Raw genomic sequence first — 18,736 nt, forward strand, 5'->3', positions numbered from 1 at the left:
AAGAAGATAATCAGTGTGGACGATCAAATGAAGATGCAATGCTGATGGAAAAAAAAGTCAAAGGAATAGACTGAGGAGATGCAAGTGAAGAGGCCAAAGCAACCAGACTTGGCCAACCAGTCACTGCAAATCATTCCAGGAATGTCAAGGGAAGTATCTAAAGCTAGTTGAATCTGGTTTGATATGTCTTACCTTGTTGAACTGATACGCTTGTGTTATTGTTTGTTGTTGCTTGAGACAGAAAGAGTCTGGAGCACAAAGTTGGTAATGAATCACCTTTGAAGAGGGTTACAAAGTCACAGAAGAGGGGGAGAACAAAGACAAGCTATTCGAAGCTTCAAGCGACTTCAACTCAAGGAGATGGTGGAGCAAAGAGGAATTTTACCTTACTACACAAACACAAGGCGTCCATGATCAAAGGTCTATGAGTCCATTAAGATGATCCTAAGATTTACTGACCTATTCGACCAATCCCTAAACCTACTATTTTACTAAGTATAGTTTTATTTCGTAAGTTTTTTCCAAACTTGGGTTTTAATAAGGTAGATCTTCATAGTTCCAAATTTGACATCTGGATTTCCTAAGGTCAAACTTGAATGGGAATATTCAAATAGATGAAGAGACTTTAGTTCACAGCAAAATCTGCAAAGAAGTTAGCAAAGACTACACATTAAAAGCTAACTTATCTTTTTTTTTTTTTTAACTTCAGAATTCATTATAAATCAAACCGAGAAACAGAGTACACACGAGACCCACAACAACTGGGTTCGCCACACAACCAACACTACCAACCTTGCCTCCAGCAAGCCAAACCAAAAACTACAAGCAACAAACTAAAAGGAAGAATCCTCTTTTTTTTTTTTTTTTTTTTTTTTTTTTTTGTAAATCTTCTTAGAGGAGACGATTTTCATTGACGACTTTCATTGACAAAAAATTCAAATAACCAAGACGGATGACCCTTTGCAACATAGGACTGCTCTCTCCCTTCTCTGGTTACGCTCTGTGCAATAATCGCCGCTCCTCTGTTTTCCTCCTTACCGACACTCGTTAGTTGATACTCCGCCATTAAAAAAAAAAGTTAACTTATCTATTCCTTGGAAAATATTACTATAAAAAGAAATGCATCAAACTAATTTAGTATTTTTATTTTAATAATGCCATTTATAGTTTCTTCAAGAAAAATCGTCTACCAAATCACCATCTTTAATTTTCTCTACGATATTATTTTCAATTGAGATTATCGGTAGTCCGTGTGATAACTAGTTTTTTTTTCTTTGCCTTGTTATAAAAGTGGAATAAAGATCTTTTGTAGAGATTTGGTAAAGAAAATGAACGTGTCTCTCAATATTTACAACAACACTAGTCACTAATTAATAACAATTTTCTAAACATAATGATATTGGAATAATAAATTCCTAAAACAATATTAAATACTAGCATAACCCGTGTTTTGTGTGGCATGAGATATTTTATAAAAAAATTGTTAAATAAATCTTGTTTTCTTTAAAAAAAATAAATAAAAATAATAAAAATATGTTTAAATATTTCGAATAAGTTAAAATTGCATAGATATTTAATTTTTATCAATTAAAGTATATACATATTTCCAAAAATTTTAAATTAAAATATATTTTTATGGTATATAGTTTAATTTAAAAGATGTTAATATATATATATATATATAATCTGGATATCTATTAAATGAGATTTCATAGTCATATAATTATATAATCATCTTCATCTTTTTATAACAAATTTTTTAATTTAGTAATTTTTATTTTAAAAAATACAGATTTTTTTTTTAAGATTATGAATTATTGTTATAGTTAGTTTAACGAGAATTATAACATATAGTTAGATGGACCAAATCATGAATGACATGTATTGTAATTATTCTTCTAATATAACCATATTTTTATAGTGATTCTATGAATTATTTTAGTGATGACACATTAGCATAACTTACATGTCAAAATGATTCTCAATTTAAAATATTAAAAAAACTAAAACATCCATCAATATCTACTTTCCAAAGATATAAAATGCTATTTACTTTTTAGTTTAATTTAAAAATTTAAAATAATATAAATATATTAATGCTATCTAGATTTATTACTAAAATATAATATGTTTTTAAAATTTTGGATTAGGTTTGACAGCTGCATTTATATATATAAAATGTCTTTTCCTGAGTTATTGACCATAGATATGGTTGGATCCTTTTAACTATAACTATGGTTTGAGGAATCTCTTAATACTAATCAAAATACTTCATTATATTACAAGAAACTATTTTGAACAAATCCAATATTACAATATAAATTATTAGTGAAATCATACATACATATACTAAAAGGAGAATAATCTCAACTTTTTAGCCTGTCTACGTCAGATTAATAAATCAGCCAATGAAAGAAGGGTTATTAAACACGTCACACACTCACAGAAAATCAACTACGCTGGACTTCTTCCCGTGGCCTAAAACTATTTTATTCTGGCCCAAAAGGAATCCAGTTGAGTAACCTAATCTCCAGCAGCTTCTATCGATTTATCCTTCTCACTTCGTTTTCTCCACTTCGACTTCTTGCAACATCAGTTACCGCGTTCCCACTTCTTATCAATCAATAGTTTTTCTAAAATTCTCTCTTAATGAATTCGTTTCGCATCCTCTCTCTCACCCTTTATATACTGTTTTTTCTTCACTTGCTACACACCATAACCTGAGAACCTGCTCAAATCAAGCTCAAGCATGGTCATGAAACCAAACGGCAAGTCCCCTGTCTCCTCTTCCAATGATCAGGAAGTTATGTTCTTCAAAGATATCTTACCAGGAACCCACGAACCCATTGTTTTATGATTGGATGTAGTTTTTAGTCTTTCTTCCTACTTACATACATAAATCTCGATTCTAAATTTGTTAGAGTTTTGAGTTTGTCTTATTACTGTTGACGAGCATTTTTTTGTGTTGAAAGTTGTAGGCATGACCTTTTAGTAATACATTATCTTTCTTAGTTGCAAGTTGTGAGCTTTTTGGAGGAAGAGTGCCTGAGTTTAAGTAAAACAAATTAAAAAAATTCTAATATTTCATATCATATATGAGTTATATTGTTGTATGACTTTAGCTTCTTCTTTTTCAGTACATTTATCTCGGATGAATGCAACCGTTTCATCTTTCAAAAAGTGTATGTTTTATCATACTTCTGAAGATGCAAGGTTATTGTATGTCTCTGCTACTGTTTGTGACGTTAACCTTGGAGAATTTTGTTCTTTATCTATTTGAACTTCATATAGCTCCAACTGGAATCTTTAGGTTGTCCTTTTGATCTCTTCCTTGCAAATCATTTAACTACGCTAAACAGAGTGCTCTTCAAGCAGCCTGTCACAGCTGTCGAGATCTTCCAGATGAGGGGAATAATAGTACCTGTCACAGTGACGAACCAAAGTGTCCTAAACATGGAAATGAGAGCTTTCACTACTCATCTCAGAGATTTCACCCCTTCGTTTGCAGTTTCAGTTTTCCTTTTTTCAGTTTGAGCATTGGCTAAGGCTTTCGTTTTAGTTAACATCTTTCAGTGTTTGATTTAACTTTTTCCCCTGCAATCCGTTTACATATTTGATAATTTTTTATTACGTGATGATTATAAGCTTTTAAAATAATCACTTGGTATTTTCAATTATAATTGTGGTTTCTCTGCTGAGTGTTTGCTATTTATGCATCACTCTTTCTCTGTTAATTTGAAAACTGATATTATTCAAGTTCTAAATCTGATGTCCATCTCCCTCACCCATCTAAGACGTCAATATCGGACACCACAAAAAAAAACTCTGCTGATTTATTCAAGTTCTAAATCTGATCATATAACCACCTTTCCACATCTCGCCTAAAGTGTAAGTATTTTTAAGCAGACCTTCATGTCCATAAACTAATGGTCGCCATCTTCTTACTAGAGGTAAGACAAATCCTCATTTAACTGATTTATCACTAGAATGTTTTGAACTATTTAGTTTACTTTTTCTATGGCATATTTCATAACATTTGATTATTACTATGCTTAGTAATACATTTGTGTAGTATAATATTTAGACAGGTTATATATAAATTATATGACATCTCTAATACTAAAAAAAATATTAATCTATTATAATTGAAATAATTAATTTATTTGCTAAAAAATGTATTATAATTGAAAACATTAATCTATTTGCTTAAAAATGTATTGTTTGGGGAGAAACAAATTTACAAATTTCCTAATAATGGTGGTACCAAACAATAAAAAAAGACCTCACAACCATACGACAATAGTGATTAAAATAAAGAAGATCATACTAAAAATTCCAGACCACAGCTTCTCGCCTCACAACTACAATCGGCAATCACGTTCAGCTACTGCCAACATCTACCTTCCATTTAGTCTCATTCGTATTTGTCGGTATTGTAAACCATTTGATATCAGTATATTATTCATTTTTGTCAACTTGGATCTGAATACATCATTGTTGTTCTAATAATATTGTTGCCCACAAATTTATCAAATACAAACACCCCTACTTACTCAGGGATATTGAATGTGGAAAAAAGTTCAGGGCAAGAAGATTTATCTGATGAAGTCCCGGAAACTGAAATGGAACAAGCTGATCTCAACATTGTTTCAGATATTATGGTACAAGCTGAGAGTGAGAGTGAGAGTTTGGTTTCAGCTAAAAAAACCGCAAGATGAATCTACTGTCTAAAGTTGGGAGCCCACTAATGAAACAACTTTTGAAGAGATGCAAGCACAAGAGTGTGTTAGCATAAGAGTGTGTTGAGCCCATTTCAACTTCTCACAAACAAATCAAAAATATTTTCTTACACTACTAAATAATTTAACAATGTATCTCTCCACATAACAATTCATTTCCAGCATTATATCATATATTTAAAATTTATACAACCTTATAATCATTAGGACTTATTCGAAAAGGATAATATGTCAGCTCATATTGATATTATAAATTTATGTATGTGTGAGATTTACTTAGATAACTAGATCTTGACCCGCGCTTTGGAAGCGCGGAATATTTTACGATGAATTTTTTTACTAATAACTTAAAAAATATTTTGGTAACTTTTAAAGAGTATGTATCTAAAATATTTTTGCATTTAAATCAATGTTTTTAAATTCAACCCGATTGTGATTATAACCGGTTAATCCGAAGATCTAACAATTCAATTTAGGTTTTTAAAATATTCATATTAAAAGATCACTAAAAACCCGAGACTAATCGATTGAACTAATGGATGACTGATATGTAATCTAATTTGATTTAAATTGTAATAGTTTAATAATTTGTAATCTTATAATCCAAATTTTAAAGTTCATTATTTGCAATTTATGAAATTATGACGTTTAAAAAAATTTAAAGAGAAAATTATGGATATAAAATAACTAAGATTAATTATTGTATTGTTTGGAAACATTGATAGTAGTATATAAAATATATTGTTTGGAAACATTGATAGTAGTATAAAGAAATAAGTATATTGTTTGGAAACATGGATAGTAGTATAAAGAAAAGAACATTAGTGATTTAATGTATGTTTAACTATAAAGTATAAAGGTGTATTTAATTTAAAAACTTACAAAATAAATGTTAGGTCCAACAAAATGTTTCTGTTTTAATAAGATAGATGTATTTTGAATTTAAAATTCAGTCTTTGTATTTTGTCAAACTAATAAAAATTATTATAAAAATGTGTAAAAAAAAGTTATATACAACCCTTAAACAACATAAATCAGAGAAAGTCTCCCATTTTATATCATAACATATAATTTTAATAGTTTAAGAACACAACTATATTCTATAATATTTTATATTCACGCAACAAAATTAATAGTAAAATATAAAAATAATTATCCGCGCGTAGCGCCGAAAACTATCTACTAGAGTTTAATATTCCGATACGAAACTGAACCAATTTGATTACGCAACATCAATATGAATGTCTTAACTTAACTACTGTATTCTAATTTTCTGTAACTTCCTCAAGGCAATCAAAGAAATGAGTGAGGTCCAATTTCTCCTTTCTGGTGTAGATAGTCTCTTTAGACCTGCCATCTCTTTGTGCTGCCATCTCGATAAGAAAGTACAGCTTCTTGATTGGAATCTATGTGAGAAAACAAATTCACAAATATTAGTGATATATCAAAGTTACGAATTTTATTTACTAATAAAATATAATATGAGATTGAGCCACTTACATCATTAAGGGCTTTGGAAGCTTCTTCCATATCATCATTTGAGAACACGTTTAGTTGCTCTAGCACCTGAAGCATGCAAAAGAGATTAGGTTGTTTTCATTTGCCATTTACATATTATTATACTTTGGCGTAAAATAAAAGTAAAATATAACGTCTTTTATTTAACTTGAATATGAATACTCTTGTTGAAAAAATTACCTTCTTGACATCCTCTGTCCTAAGTAAAGGAACAGAATATGTGACAGAAAAAGCTTTACGCAAACCAACAGCTTTCAAGAAAGTTATTTCACTTGTTGTAGCAAGTATAAGAAGTTTGCTCCCCTGTAGACAAATCTACCATGTTAGTGACATGTTACTTTGTAACTTAAAGATTTAAACTTTTTCTTATGTAATTGAGAAACAAACCTCTTTTGGAAGCCTGTTGAGATATATTAATAATGTTTGAAAGATCGTGTTTGAAAATCGTGGTCCAATTTCTGAGTATTCCAACAACCTACAAATGTTAAAAACATTCAACTTGAGTTAAGAAACCAATCAGGTGTAGGATACAAAAAAATAATAGAAAATTTATGCACCACTGACCTTTCAATATTGTCAAGGATAACAATACTTAATGGTGAATTGTATGCATCCTCAAAGACCTGTTCATTCACACCAAACACAAGTGTCACTAGACAACAATAGAGAACAAAAATATACGAGTGTCAGGCTAGTACCTTAGCAATGCGCGCAGCTTTCGTGCTTTCCTGAAGACCAGCCATGGTCTCTGCTGAGACCTGAACAAACAAAAGAGGCAACATTTTTTTAAAGGTCCAAAAAAAAAAATAAATAAAGAACGAGCTTAATTACTTACTATTTTAACATATGGGAAGTTACTGTCTATGCCAATGGTCGCAGCTAAAGCAGTTTTCCCACTGGCCAAGAAGCTTAAACATTAGAAATCACTAGCTTTGATAATCTACTTTTAAGATGAAGTATGGAAGGTACCTTCCACTAGGTCCCTCAAGAAGACAAGTGACTGGAGGACTTGTTTCGTTGGAAACTTGCTCAACAAGAAACATGATTCTTTGGTAGATGAGATTTTGCCGATCACCACAGTCCACGAATCCCTTGGGTCTATAATACATGTCCAGCATTAGCCTATCAATATACAATATGCATGATGGGAGATTGTCTGAACATCACAAGAAATTTTACCTGCAATTTTGAAGGGCCTCAGGAGAGGCTCCAAATGCAGGCTTAACTTCACGTAATGCTTGAAGAAAATCCTCCATAGTAATTTTAATATTCTCTTCATCCACTGGTTTGGAAAGATCTTCGATTTTCAGATGTCTGTTCAAAGCATATGATGTTGCACTTTTCACAACACCTTCAAGCTCAGCACCACTATAGTTCTTCGTCTGAGCAGCTTTCCAAATAAAAAATAGGACAGATCATGTCAAGACACAGAATTTATACTAAAGTAATAATATCCCTGTCCTAACACATAAGGCTTTGTTTTGTTAAAACATGCAGAGATCATACCAAGCTCTTGGAGATTAACATCAGGAGCAAGGAAAGAATTTTCCCTCATCGTTTTGGTATGAATATGAAGAATTTCTACACGTCCAGCTTCGTCAGGGAGGCCAATCTCAATATGAACTTCTAACCTTCCAGACCTGTAAGCATGCAAACCTCAAAACATTAGTCCACTAACTCAAAACCGAAAGCTAATATACATGCAAAAATATATAAGAAAGTCAGAATATAAACTACTTTAGGGTATAATAATTGGATTATATAAACGAAATGAGGACACTACTAATTAGTAAAAAAAGGATGCATAGACCTTAGAAGAGCTTCATCAAGCATATCCTTCCGGTTTGTCATTCCAATAAGTAAGACATTGTTCAAGGCCTCCACGCCATCTATCTGGAAATTGACCAAGTGTTAGCCTTATCTTAAAAGACTAAACAAGTATCAGTAGCTTCATCGTTGTTGGCTAACCTTTGTCAGAAGCTGGTTGACAATACTGTCATGGACACCTGTACCATCGCTGCTTGATCCTCTTGACTGAAAATTTGTACAACTTAATTTGTTTTTTTAACTCAATAAACGAACATTGTTCACAAAATCACCATATGCTACGATTGATATTACATTCTACAAAACGTAACTGTCTTAAATTTGAATTGTCCAAATTTGACAACAGCTTGAATAAAGCAGATTACCTTACAAATTGCATCGATTTCATCGAAAATAATGACATGGAGCTCACTATCATCACCTGAAAAGTTTAATAAGAGTGCCAAATTATCACATACTGGTGGTAAGAAAAGGAAAATAATAAAAGCACAAAGCAAGGGTAAACAGTTCTTTCACACCAAGGGTTCTCTGGTCATTCTCAGCATCAGCAAACAGGTCTCTGACATTCTTTTCTGACTCACCCACAAACTTGCTTAGCACCTCAGGACCATTCACAATCTATCATGTACAAGAGAAGACAAATGAAGGCTTTTAACACATGTATACTTGTTGAAGAAATCCAACAAAACAGCTCCATGAGGTAAGTGTGAAGTAGATCAGAACTATACCTTGGGCTCCTTTCCATTTAGCATTTTTCCAATTTGGCGAGCCATCAAGGTCTTGCCAGTACCGGGGGGTCCAAAAAGAAGAACCCCTTTAACGTGCTTTGCCCCAAGTCTGCGAGAGATCAGAGGCATAAACTTCAAAGGGACACAAGTAACTGTCAAAAAAACTGCTTGAAGAAGGAATAAGAAGACCTGTTCCTGAGATGAGGAGGATATGTACGATAAGCAAATGCTCTTCGGAATATTTCATCGAACTTTGCATTTAAGCCACCAATGCCCAGAGACCCAAGGTTGAACTCTTTTTCTTTAAATATTTTCCTAGTAGCAGCCTCTCGTTGGTTCATAATCTGTATATACCAAGTTCCACAAATCAGGTTTAAATTGATGGCATTGTCACAATCAAGAGATGAGACAACCAAAAGAGTTGATATGAAAACAGACCTTTATACCACTTGCGTTTGATGCTTCAAACACAAAATATGTATCGTTACAGATCATCCCTCTTTCGATACCATTTGTTTGGTTCCAATCAGCCTCTACAACCGCTCGGTCGACGGTAAGAATGTAATTAGTTCCATGAAACTCAAATGTAACTCTCTGTCCTACTGTGAAGACCTGCATATATATAAGCATGCATAGTTTCAATAAATCTTGATTTATTTCATATGCGTCTCTGTTTCATGCTTTTAGTGACATAGTTAGCATGACCTCAGAGTATACAAAAATCATCATACATTAGGAGACAGAAGACATAAAGACATACAGAGCAAGAGTCCAAAGCGTTTTTTACCTGATACATGAACTTCTTCTTGAGCTGGGTTGAAAGGACCACAGCATCAACCTGAAGAGTAATATCCATCATACATACATGTTCACAGATCACAAGAGCTGTAAAAAAATGAGTTACCTGTTCGGTTTTAGTACCCTTCTTCACAAATTCTAACTCAAGTGCTAGCAAAGCTAGGTCAAATTTTTCAGGAGGAACAAATCTACACGGACAGGGTTTAAGAATTAGAGACCAACAAAAAAAAAAACAAAAAATAATCTGTGGGAGAGAATTACCTGGTGATGGTAACCATGTCATCAGCAGAAACTCTAGCATGTCTACGTTGAACAAGATTAAGAGCAATAGTTCCATCTTGGATGCTCTCGTGTCCAGTATTCACTCAGTTAAGTTAACAAAAACTTTAAACAGACTACTCAATAAATAAAACAGAGGCGTGTAACGGAAAAAAGGATATGACAAGGACAAAGTGAAGACGTCAGCGACGTTGGCGAGGAAGAGATCGGAGCCAGGAACAGCGAACTGAGAGAGATCAGAGGGTGAGCAGTAGGCCAAGTTGGTGAAAGCTAAATGTGCCGCCGGCGTGGTGGTCACCTTCATGGTTATGACGACAGAAGATTGTGATCCGGACCGATTCGCCATGGAAAACTTACCGAGTAAGGAAGAGTCTAAATATTTTCCCTTCGGACAATGGGATACTTGTGTCTTTTTTTTTAAAATTATAATCCCTAATAATTTGTCAAGAAGCACAATAAAATAAAATAAAAATAGGTAACAGAATATTTAATCTTATTTAATAGGTAAGTTATTTTTTTTTTTGAAGATAAATAATAGGTAAGTTATTATACCTTTCTTTTTGTTGATTGGTCAATTACTTGTACATAATTATCCTTGAAGCTATAGTTGATCTTCATCACTTCATGGAATCTGTGGCCTAAACGTACAACCAGAAATATCTAGGAGACGTAAGTCAATATCACACGACAAATTAGTGATGTCTTAGGAAAAAAATCCTTTTATGTTCAATGAAAAAAATGTAATCGAAAGTGAACATCTATCTTATTAAAGGTGAAGTACAAATTCGGTGCGTTTGGATACTTGGATAAGATTAATAAAAAAAATTGGTGTGTTTGGTTATAGCTATAAAAAATGGAGTGTTTGGAAACTTGAATAGTAGTATCTATTAATTGTGTTTCCATATTTCACTTAGTTTAACAATTTAATTAATTATATTACCTTAATAATAAATTACATCATTAATTATATTACCATAATAATAATAGTGCATATTTTTATTTATTAGTTAATCAATATTAACTTTGTGCCAATTATAAAATCAAAAATGCTAAATAATTAGGTTTTACATATGATTAAACATTTGGTTTATTTTATTTTACTAAAATATTTTTATTTTAGTTACAATCGGTGGAAAATTACATACCCAAAAACATAGTTCAAAAATATGTTTTGTGAATAAAATAATAACTTAAATCAAAATACTTAAAATGTCCTATATTTATTGTCACTTAATTTTCCACTCCATATAATTATTTTACTTGATAAAAAAAACTCTTTCTATTTCACTTAATTTAGCAAAACACATAAAACAGTTTTTTATTAATTTATATAATCATTTAGACATGAACATTATCTGTCTATTTAGGTACATGTTGTTATTTTCGGGTATCCTTTTTTTTTTTGGTAACCAAGTCCCGCTTGAATATTATAAACTTATGTGTGGATTTTGAGTTGGATCATTCTAGATCTGGATGAATTCGGTTCTGATGTATAGGAACCTAAAAATATCTAAATAACCAATGTATCTAAAACGGGTTCGGATATTTGTAACAAAAATAACCATATAACCTGATTCAGTCCAGATCTTTTGAGTATCGTTAGTTACCAGATCTTTTGAATATCGATGTATAAAAATATATTTCACGGGCCAATTTAACAAAATATTAATTGATTCAGTTGAAATAAATATATTTTAAAAAATTATATGAACTGAAAAAATCACTATAAGAGTACTTACATTTGGATTCAAATCATTTTTTTAATAACAAACTACACAAATATGTTGATTTGTATACAAATTTAAATTACAATGTAAATATTTAATTGAACACAATTAATACAGAAATATGTCACATTGTTTAAACAAAATATCAAAGTAAACAGTTGCGTTCTAAAATCATTTATTTTAACAACAAGCCAAATAAATATGTTGATTGGAGAAGGAATAGAATAAAGCCAGATAAATACATAGTTTACCAGAGACACTCTATATATCAAATTTATTATAAAAAAATTTTTACTAAGATAAATACATTCAATAATTACAAACAAATAATATATTTCATAAAAGTAAAAAATAATATCCGCGCTTCGATATGTTGATTGGAGAGGGAATAAAACAAAGTCAGAGAAACACATAGTTTACCAGAGACACTATGTGTGTCAAATTTATTATAAATAAAATTTTACTAAAATAAATATGTTCAATAATTACAAACAAATAATATATTTCATAAAAGTAAAAAATAATACCTGCGCTTTCGAAGCGCGGGTCAAAATCTAGTTTTTTTTTAAAACTGAAAAAATAAAAATATAGTAATACATATACAATAATGTTATTGGTTGCTGAGATCTTATAGATTTTTATTATATCCTAATCTTTTGAAATCAACTATTTTATATCAAATAATATTTTGCAAAAGTAAGTTATATAAAAAATTATAAATTATTTGTTCTCTGTAAATAGATTTTGGTTCATTTAATTTAGACACAGAAAAATATCTAACTTTAACAGTTATTCTATCAATATTTTTTAGAAAAATACCCTTTTGTATCAAATGGATCAAAAATATTCTTTGTGTCAAAAAATAAATTACAAATTATTTTAGTTTTAGTTATTATGATTTAAAACAAATATTTTCTACGTTTTTGTTCACAAACTACAGTATAAGAGAAAAAAGATGATGGGATATGTTGTTTAATTTTATTTAAAAAACTATTATAAGATCAAAAGTTAGATGAATGTTAAATGAATATGTAAAAGAAGTATTGTGTAATATTGAAATGTGTAAATTACAGTGTTGAAGTTTCAAAAAAAAAAAATTACAGTGTTGAATAATTACAAGACTAAACCGTGTGTTAAGAGTTCTGTCCGAAAGCTGTAGTTGGTGAACACTAAAAAGTAAAAACATCTTAGATCAATTTAAAATTTCAAATCGATATCTTACCACAAAATATTAAGTGTTAAAAATAGGAAAATTAGGAGTTAAAATGAACTATTTTCTATTTTTGATTTCTGACCTATGGTAATTCTTTCTTTTTTACCACATGACCTTTTTTTTTTGAACAGCTAACCACATAACATATGGTAACTCTATTTTAAGTATGCGTCTCTTGTCACAATTTGCTTTTTTATTCTGTTATCATAATAATCTTAAGATATAATAAGAAAAAGAAGGAAAAACATGAGAACGATCATAAGTGAAGTCATGGCGAATGTCGCTAAAGCACAAATGTCTTGGAACACAAAACTTTTGTTACAGGCTGTTGATCTCAAGATTCTGTTTATACAGCAGCTTTTACACTTTGTGGCGTTGTTGAAGCTGGACTTTCGACCTGAAAGTGAGAGAGATAAAAAGAGTTTGGTTACTTAGTTTTTTTGATATCTATGGATAAAGGGAACCGCAAATCTAAATCCTTGATATTTTTTTTTTCTTTACCTTAGCTGCTTTAAACAGTTCGTCTACAACTTCAGATAAAGTTGGATGTGCATGAACTGCAAGTTTTATGTCCTGCAACCACATCACAAAAGCCACAATAATCACAATCTAAGGCTTAATGATGAAAACCAGGAACAGGTTATTAGTTTGCAGCAAGAAGATTCCTCCCCCTAACCTGAATGCGTGTTCCCAACGCGATGGCGTTGGATGCTTCATGGATGAGATCAGCTGCATGCAACCCAAAGATATGAACTCCTAGGATTTCACCATTGTCAGGTCTGTATATCATCTGTGCACATAAAGAGAGCGTCTTCAGGGGTCAACTCCATGACTACAAAACAACTTTCTTTGAAAAAAATAAAATTCAAATTTGTTCTTCTCTTTACCTTAGCGAGTCCTTCACCCTCATTTTCGGCAAGAGCCTTTGTGTTTGCCTTGAAACTTGTCTTGGCAATACTTACTTTAAATCCCTCTTTCTCAGCTTTCTCTCTCGCTTGAGGCTGTGAATTGCATAAATGATTACTACCCACTACACAAAAAAAGCTTGCGGTTACATATCCACTAAAGTGTGTCTAGAGTTACCTCTGTCAATCCCACCATGCTGATTTCAGGATGAGTAAAACAAGCGGCTGGGATGCTAAGATGATTCAGCACATGATCTCTACCTGTGACTTGCTCCACCACTACCCAACACCAAGTAGATGCACACAGAGTATACATTTTAAAAGGGGGAAAAAGACTTATGCATATGTAATGAAGTATTTAATAATCAACTTACCAGAAATTCCTTGGGCACTGGCTGCATGAGCAAGCATCAGCTTCCCATTGGCATCACCGATGCAGTACAAGTGCGGAACCTATCAACCAAGAATGTCTCGGTAAAGAACTGGTGGTAAGACATAATAAGATGTGCATATATGAAAAGAACACTAACCAGCTTTCCATTTCCATCGATAACACGCATTCGCTCATCAACTGGTATAAAACCTCTCTGCGTGGCTACATTGATCTGTGTGGAAAACAAAGCGTGAAGGTTATTTCTTTCATAACAAAATAAACTCAGAGAAACCAAAAGTGTGAAAACATTTATTCATTAGAGGATGCAAGTTTGTTATCCTCTCTTACGTTTTCCAGGCCAAGACCATTGGTGAATGGGGCTCTTCCTGTAGCAATAAGAGCAGTGTCCACCTTGGAAAAGTAACATAAGGTCGTCACACTTTCAGCACAATCATCATTAATCTTTCCAGAAAAATAACTTTATAAAACCGTCAGAGGGTTCTTAAAACCTCTTTTTTATATGACATTTTGTTTACCTCCAAAGTATCCTTGTGTTCCTTGGTTTTAGCATCAATCAGCTCAATCATCACTGGTCTTCCATCTTTCGCTGGAGTGATCTGTAAAAGAAAAAACGAATGAAAGATCCGTAAACGTTACTGTATAAGAAAGAAATTATACGTAGAATGAGTGAGATACGCAAAAGCTTACTTTGCTTGCAAACACTCCAGTATGATAGTCAATCTTTCTTGGATTTATCAGAACCCTTTGAGCCAGCTTACTGATCTCAGGATCAAATCCTGGCATCAGCTGATCCAGCGCCTCAATAAATGTTACCTGCACAGAATTTTTGTTACTATTTATAAAAAAACTTACACGAAAGCAACAAAGCAACAAACACTACTTGATCATAATAATGCAAACAATCAGTACAAAATCAACATGCTACTACCTCACTTCCAAGGGCGGTGTAGACATCACTGAACTCAAGACCGATATAACCACTTCCTACTATCGCAATCCAGTCAGGAACAGACTCCAATTTCAATGCATGGTCACTTGTGATAACAGTCTTTCCTACAGAACCAAAAACATTAAGCAATTTTAAGTTGCTTGCTATACTAAAAGAGACGAAATGTTTTAGGTTTCGAGAGGCTCCTCCCCTCACATACCATCAACTTCGATTCCTTTAGGGACAAAAGGTACAGATCCAGTTGCAATGATTATATCTTTGGCGGTAATAACATTGTCCTTTCCATATTTAACCTTTTGTGGCCCCTGAACAAGTCGAATAAAGAGTATTATGATATCATCTCTGAGTTATCATCATTACCAAAAAAAAAAAGACAATAATATAACTGACCAGAACAGAGCCAAACCCTGTCAATATGTCAACACCAAGCGCCTTCATAGAATTGGTGAGATTATTCCTAATTTTGGTAGCCAGGTTACTCGCATGGTCAGCCACACCCTGACGGTCATAACCGGCAGCTGAAACCTGTTATCCGCGAGGAGAACATATAGAATCAGATTGCTTCGCAGTTAAATCAAAATCAAACTTTTGATTTGAGCATCTACAATCATTTCATGAACTATTAAAAGACCAAAGGATCATATATGAGGCAACGTTCACCTGGAGACCAAAGGACTTCATGTGATGTTCGTTCTGAAGTTCCCTCATCCGACCACTAACAGCAAGAAGAGCTTTGGAAGGCACACATCCTCTGTTTACGCAAGTCCCTCCTACAACATCTCCTTCAATGATGGCTGTTTTGAGTCCCTATTTAAAAAAAAACACACCTTATCTTATTACAGAACTACTTAATCTATTACTTAATCTATTACAGAACTACTTACTCTATGACAGAACTACTTAATCTATTACAGAACTAATAGAAATGTTAAACCTTCTCGACTGCGTGCAATGCAGCTCCGTGGCCACCAACACCAGCTCCGATAATGACCAGATCATAATCGAAGGACTTATTCGAAGGAGCTCCATTGCCACTAGCAGCTGCGGAGACTTCGATCCTTCTACTTTTGATCTGAAAACGGCAAGAGGTTAACTGCTTCGATGGAGAGAAACCAAACGCCTCCCGCCGGAGACCGCAGAACCGGAGATTCCTCGGAGCTGCATTTGATGAACAGAGCGGACGGTTGGGTGGAGTAAGAGAGGACTGTGAGAAGGAGAGAGAGAAAGCTGATTGCATTGTTAGAGAGAGAGAGAGAGAGAGAGATCTGAAAAAAAATGGGAGTGACGGAGATGACAAGTTTAGCTCAGGACAGACAGAGACGAGCGGAGGCGGAGATATCAAAGATGGGAGGACACGTGGCACTTTGTCGTCTTTAAACCGGAGATTTAGAAAAACCCGGTTTTAGATCCTTGGCCCATTGGGCTTTTTTCTAATCGTTTGGAATTAGTAGATTATCTTTGTCCTTGTCTTTAGGAAGAAGAGACACGTTAGGAGTGAGAAGAGTGAAGAGTTCAAAGGTCAGACTCCGACGCGTGTGGAAAGAAGAACACGTGTCGAGAGAGAGAGAGCAGGAAAGCTCTTTCTGTTCGGTTCCACATTCTTACTTTGTTGTGAAGAGAGGTGTTTTAACATAAAGAAAGAAAGAGAGAAACAAGAAAAAAGAAGAAAATGGAGAAGAGTGGAGGAAGAAAAGTGATGGATGAGATAAGAAGCTTTGAGAAGGCAAGCTTGTTCGATCTTGGCCATCCTCTTCTCAACCGCATCGCCGACTCCTTCGTCAAAGCCGCCGGTGTAAGTTCTATATGTTTTCAGATACGTGAAAATATACATGATATATATATATATTTGTATGAGTAATTAAGATATGTCTAAATGGGATTTAAAATTATAATTATGAAGGTCGGAGCTTTGCAAGCTGTGTCGAGGGAAGCTTACTTTACAGTGGTCGATGGTAATTCTCCCGCCACTTTCTTATTCAATGTAAAAGTTGTTAAAAAGTAACAGAAGAAGTGAAAATAAAACTTTCATTTGACGTAGGGACAGGTTTTGACTCGAGCAGCATGGGTCCACCGTCTGAGGACACCGGCAGCAAGAAACATAGGTTCCCTAATCTCAGAGGTCCGTTTACTATCTCAGGCACTTGCAATTACAATATGTACCGTATTTGTTAGAGTTGTTAATAGTATTTTTTCTTGCATTTTCAGGTGAAAACAACAGCAAATCTCTGGAGGCATTGGTGAGTTTTTTAACTCAACGCTAATTTTTCTTTTCTCTTTTAAATGTATTTCTAATATTCGTCTTCAATGTATATACATATAATGTACGTGTATTATGTGCATGTGCCATATAGAAAGTTTGGTAAGAAGAAAATAAGTGTGGGTCATAGGCTTGTGAATTAGACTATAAGTTTACTAATGTCTAGTATGTGATTACCGTTTATATTGTCTGATATTTAGGTGAAGAATACAGGAAAAGAATCTCTCCAATGGGGTCAGTTTATATCTCCAACTACTGTTGTAATTTAACATCAAATAGAGAGATTAGCTAGTGCTTTGATGTTGATCGATGTGATATGTTATGGTAGGGCTAGCAGCTGGATTATACTCTGGTATAACTTATGGTATGAAGGAGGCTCGTGGAGGAGCTCATGATTGGGTGAGTCTAATCAACACTGTCATTTTACAAAACAAATTTTGTTACCATCATTGTACGATGCTCTTTACCTAATTTGTAACCATACATATACCGCAGAGAAACAGTGCAGTGGCTGGAGCATTGACAGGAGCGGCAATGGCTATGACAACCTCGGAGAGGACAAGCCATGAGCAAGTGGTTCAGTCTGCTCTTACTGGAGCAGCCATTTCCACTGCTGCTAATCTCCTTTCCAGCGTTTTCTAGATGATTTTCATTATAAGGTTGTTATTTGTGTTAGTTTTACATAAATATGTCTCCATCTCCTTTTAAATTTCTCTACGTGCCAGTGAAGACTACGTTTTGTCTGAAACTCAAAACTCATGAAGCCACACATCACATATCACATTTTCCTCTGTTTAAATTGTTCTATTTTTTTGCTTAAAAGTCGGAAAAAAGGATAATATCATAAAAAAAAATGAAACTTACAGTCTTACGTTTCCACATCAAAGTGAACTAGAGAACTTCATTCTCTTTTTTTTTTTCTGGCAAATATAGCTCTTTTCATCATTTGTTCGTATGTACCCGCAGTAGCATTCAAATAATGTCCTTTGATTTCACCTGTTTCAGCCTGTGATTTATAAATAGCTTCGGTACAAAATAAGAAACGGTCTCTCCAACGCATAAATGGTTGAGAGTTCACATTCTCATCATCTTTGGTAAAATCAAGTCCACCACTGCGTTAGGAAGTTTAGTTCACATCGTTGAGTTAAGTTAGAAAAAAAACAAACCTTATCCTATTTGGATAAAAGTGCTGATAATCATGTGGACCCAAACAAGAAAAAATGTCGTATATGAGTTGAGACCGGTGAGGTTGTGTCAGTCTGTCAGACGTTTGTTTGGAATTGGAAGCATGCTCGTCTATCTACTTTTTTATGGTCGTTTATCACGATAGTGAATTAACAAAATATCAGTCACTTTGTGGAAAGTGATAATTCATTTCTCATTCTTATTGTTTAAACAAGTG

The 18,736-nt window shown here is 33.3% G+C and overlaps 4 protein-coding genes across 6 annotated transcripts; 1 reads left to right on the forward strand and 3 right to left on the reverse strand.

Moving 5' to 3' along the window:
• Nucleotides 1-5,773: 5,773 nt before the first annotated feature.
• LOC108841767 (vesicle-fusing ATPase) lies at nt 5,774-10,301 on the reverse strand. Of its 2 annotated transcripts, XM_018614529.2 has the most exons (21): nt 10,051-10,300; nt 9,872-9,967; nt 9,717-9,798; nt 9,600-9,650; nt 9,251-9,424; nt 9,002-9,156; nt 8,813-8,921; nt 8,603-8,702; nt 8,450-8,505; nt 8,226-8,291; nt 8,068-8,150; nt 7,764-7,897; nt 7,437-7,647; nt 7,227-7,355; nt 7,093-7,153; nt 6,956-7,015; nt 6,822-6,880; nt 6,645-6,732; nt 6,438-6,560; nt 6,240-6,305; nt 5,774-6,145 (listed from the first exon to the last, which is right to left on the reverse strand). In XM_018614529.2, the coding sequence occupies exons 1-21, from the start codon at nt 10,233-10,235 to the stop codon at nt 6,005-6,007; spliced, it is 2,229 nt and encodes a 742-aa protein (XP_018470031.2). In that variant the 5' UTR covers nt 10,236-10,300; the 3' UTR covers nt 5,774-6,004. The 2 variants fall into 2 exon arrangements, with proteins under 2 accessions (XP_018470031.2, XP_056858977.1); XM_057002997.1 differs by having other exon boundaries at nt 9,600-9,798; nt 10,051-10,301.
• A 2,668-nt stretch (nt 10,302-12,969) lies between these two features.
• On the reverse strand, nt 12,970-16,391 carry LOC108816294 (dihydrolipoyl dehydrogenase 2, chloroplastic). Its single transcript, XM_018588878.2, has 15 exons — nt 16,012-16,391; nt 15,738-15,884; nt 15,468-15,602; nt 15,277-15,382; nt 15,057-15,181; nt 14,816-14,941; nt 14,644-14,724; nt 14,456-14,518; nt 14,265-14,339; nt 14,109-14,187; nt 13,913-14,013; nt 13,717-13,830; nt 13,506-13,619; nt 13,331-13,402; nt 12,970-13,226 (listed from the first exon to the last, which is right to left on the reverse strand). The coding sequence occupies exons 1-15, from the start codon at nt 16,312-16,314 to the stop codon at nt 13,176-13,178; spliced, it is 1,692 nt and encodes a 563-aa protein (XP_018444380.1). The 5' UTR covers nt 16,315-16,391; the 3' UTR covers nt 12,970-13,175.
• A 291-nt stretch (nt 16,392-16,682) lies between these two features.
• LOC108840353 (outer envelope pore protein 16-2, chloroplastic) lies at nt 16,683-18,135 on the forward strand. Of its 2 annotated transcripts, none has more exons than XM_018613186.2 (7): nt 16,683-16,869; nt 16,978-17,029; nt 17,122-17,196; nt 17,283-17,314; nt 17,535-17,568; nt 17,663-17,733; nt 17,830-18,135. In XM_018613186.2, the coding sequence occupies exons 1-7, from the start codon at nt 16,747-16,749 to the stop codon at nt 17,974-17,976; spliced, it is 534 nt and encodes a 177-aa protein (XP_018468688.1). In that variant the 5' UTR covers nt 16,683-16,746; the 3' UTR covers nt 17,977-18,135. The 2 variants fall into 2 exon arrangements, with proteins under 2 accessions (XP_018468688.1, XP_018468687.1); XM_018613185.2 differs by having other exon boundaries at nt 16,686-16,869; nt 17,116-17,196.
• Nucleotides 18,136-18,235: 100 nt separating this feature from the next.
• On the reverse strand, nt 18,236-18,716 carry LOC130508680 (putative uncharacterized mitochondrial protein AtMg00280). Its single transcript, XM_057004302.1, has 2 exons — nt 18,688-18,716; nt 18,236-18,446 (listed from the first exon to the last, which is right to left on the reverse strand). Exons 1-2 carry the CDS (start codon nt 18,714-18,716, stop codon nt 18,236-18,238), a joined length of 240 nt encoding a protein of 79 aa, XP_056860282.1.
• Between the last annotated feature and the right edge of the window lie 20 nt (nt 18,717-18,736).

This window comes from Raphanus sativus, chromosome 2 (assembly GCF_000801105.2).
Source record: "Raphanus sativus cultivar WK10039 chromosome 2, ASM80110v3, whole genome shotgun sequence".
NCBI classification, from domain to species: domain Eukaryota; kingdom Viridiplantae; phylum Streptophyta; class Magnoliopsida; order Brassicales; family Brassicaceae; genus Raphanus; species Raphanus sativus.

What these genes read in the sequence shown, in the direction of transcription:
- LOC108841767 (XM_057002997.1), bottom strand. Translation starts at nt 10,235, where the DNA reads ATGGCGAATCGGTCCGGATCACAATCTTCTGTCGTCATAACCATGAAG. An exon ending in GTCTTCACTTTGTCCTTGTC is followed by an intron (nt 9,968 to 10,050) that starts ATATCCTTTTTT and finishes CTGAGTGAATAC; the next exon opens with TGGACACGAGAGCATCCAAG. An exon ending in GACATGGTTACCATCACCAG is followed by an intron (nt 9,799 to 9,871) that starts GTAATTCTCTCC and finishes CTGTCCGTGTAG; the next exon opens with ATTTGTTCCTCCTGAAAAAT.
- LOC108816294 (XM_018588878.2), bottom strand. Translation starts at nt 16,314, where the DNA reads ATGCAATCAGCTTTCTCTCTCTCCTTCTCACAGTCCTCTCTTACTCCA. An exon ending in ACACCGCCCTTGGAAGTGAG is followed by an intron (nt 14,942 to 15,056) that starts GTAGTAGCATGT and finishes AATTCTGTGCAG; the next exon opens with GTAACATTTATTGAGGCGCT. An exon ending in CTGGAGTGTTTGCAAGCAAA is followed by an intron (nt 14,725 to 14,815) that starts GTAAGCTTTTGC and finishes TTTCTTTTACAG; the next exon opens with ATCACTCCAGCGAAAGATGG.
- LOC130508680 (XM_057004302.1), bottom strand. Translation starts at nt 18,716, where the DNA reads ATGAGAAATGAATTATCACTTTCCACAAA. An exon ending in GAATTATCACTTTCCACAAA is followed by an intron (nt 18,447 to 18,687) that starts GTGACTGATATT and finishes TTCCTAACGCAG; the next exon opens with TGGTGGACTTGATTTTACCA.
- LOC108840353 (XM_018613185.2), top strand. Translation starts at nt 16,747, where the DNA reads ATGGAGAAGAGTGGAGGAAGAAAAGTGATGGATGAGATAAGAAGCTTT. An exon ending in TAGGTTCCCTAATCTCAGAG is followed by an intron (nt 17,197 to 17,282) that starts GTCCGTTTACTA and finishes TTGCATTTTCAG; the next exon opens with GTGAAAACAACAGCAAATCT. An exon ending in GCAAATCTCTGGAGGCATTG is followed by an intron (nt 17,315 to 17,534) that starts GTGAGTTTTTTA and finishes TCTGATATTTAG; the next exon opens with GTGAAGAATACAGGAAAAGA.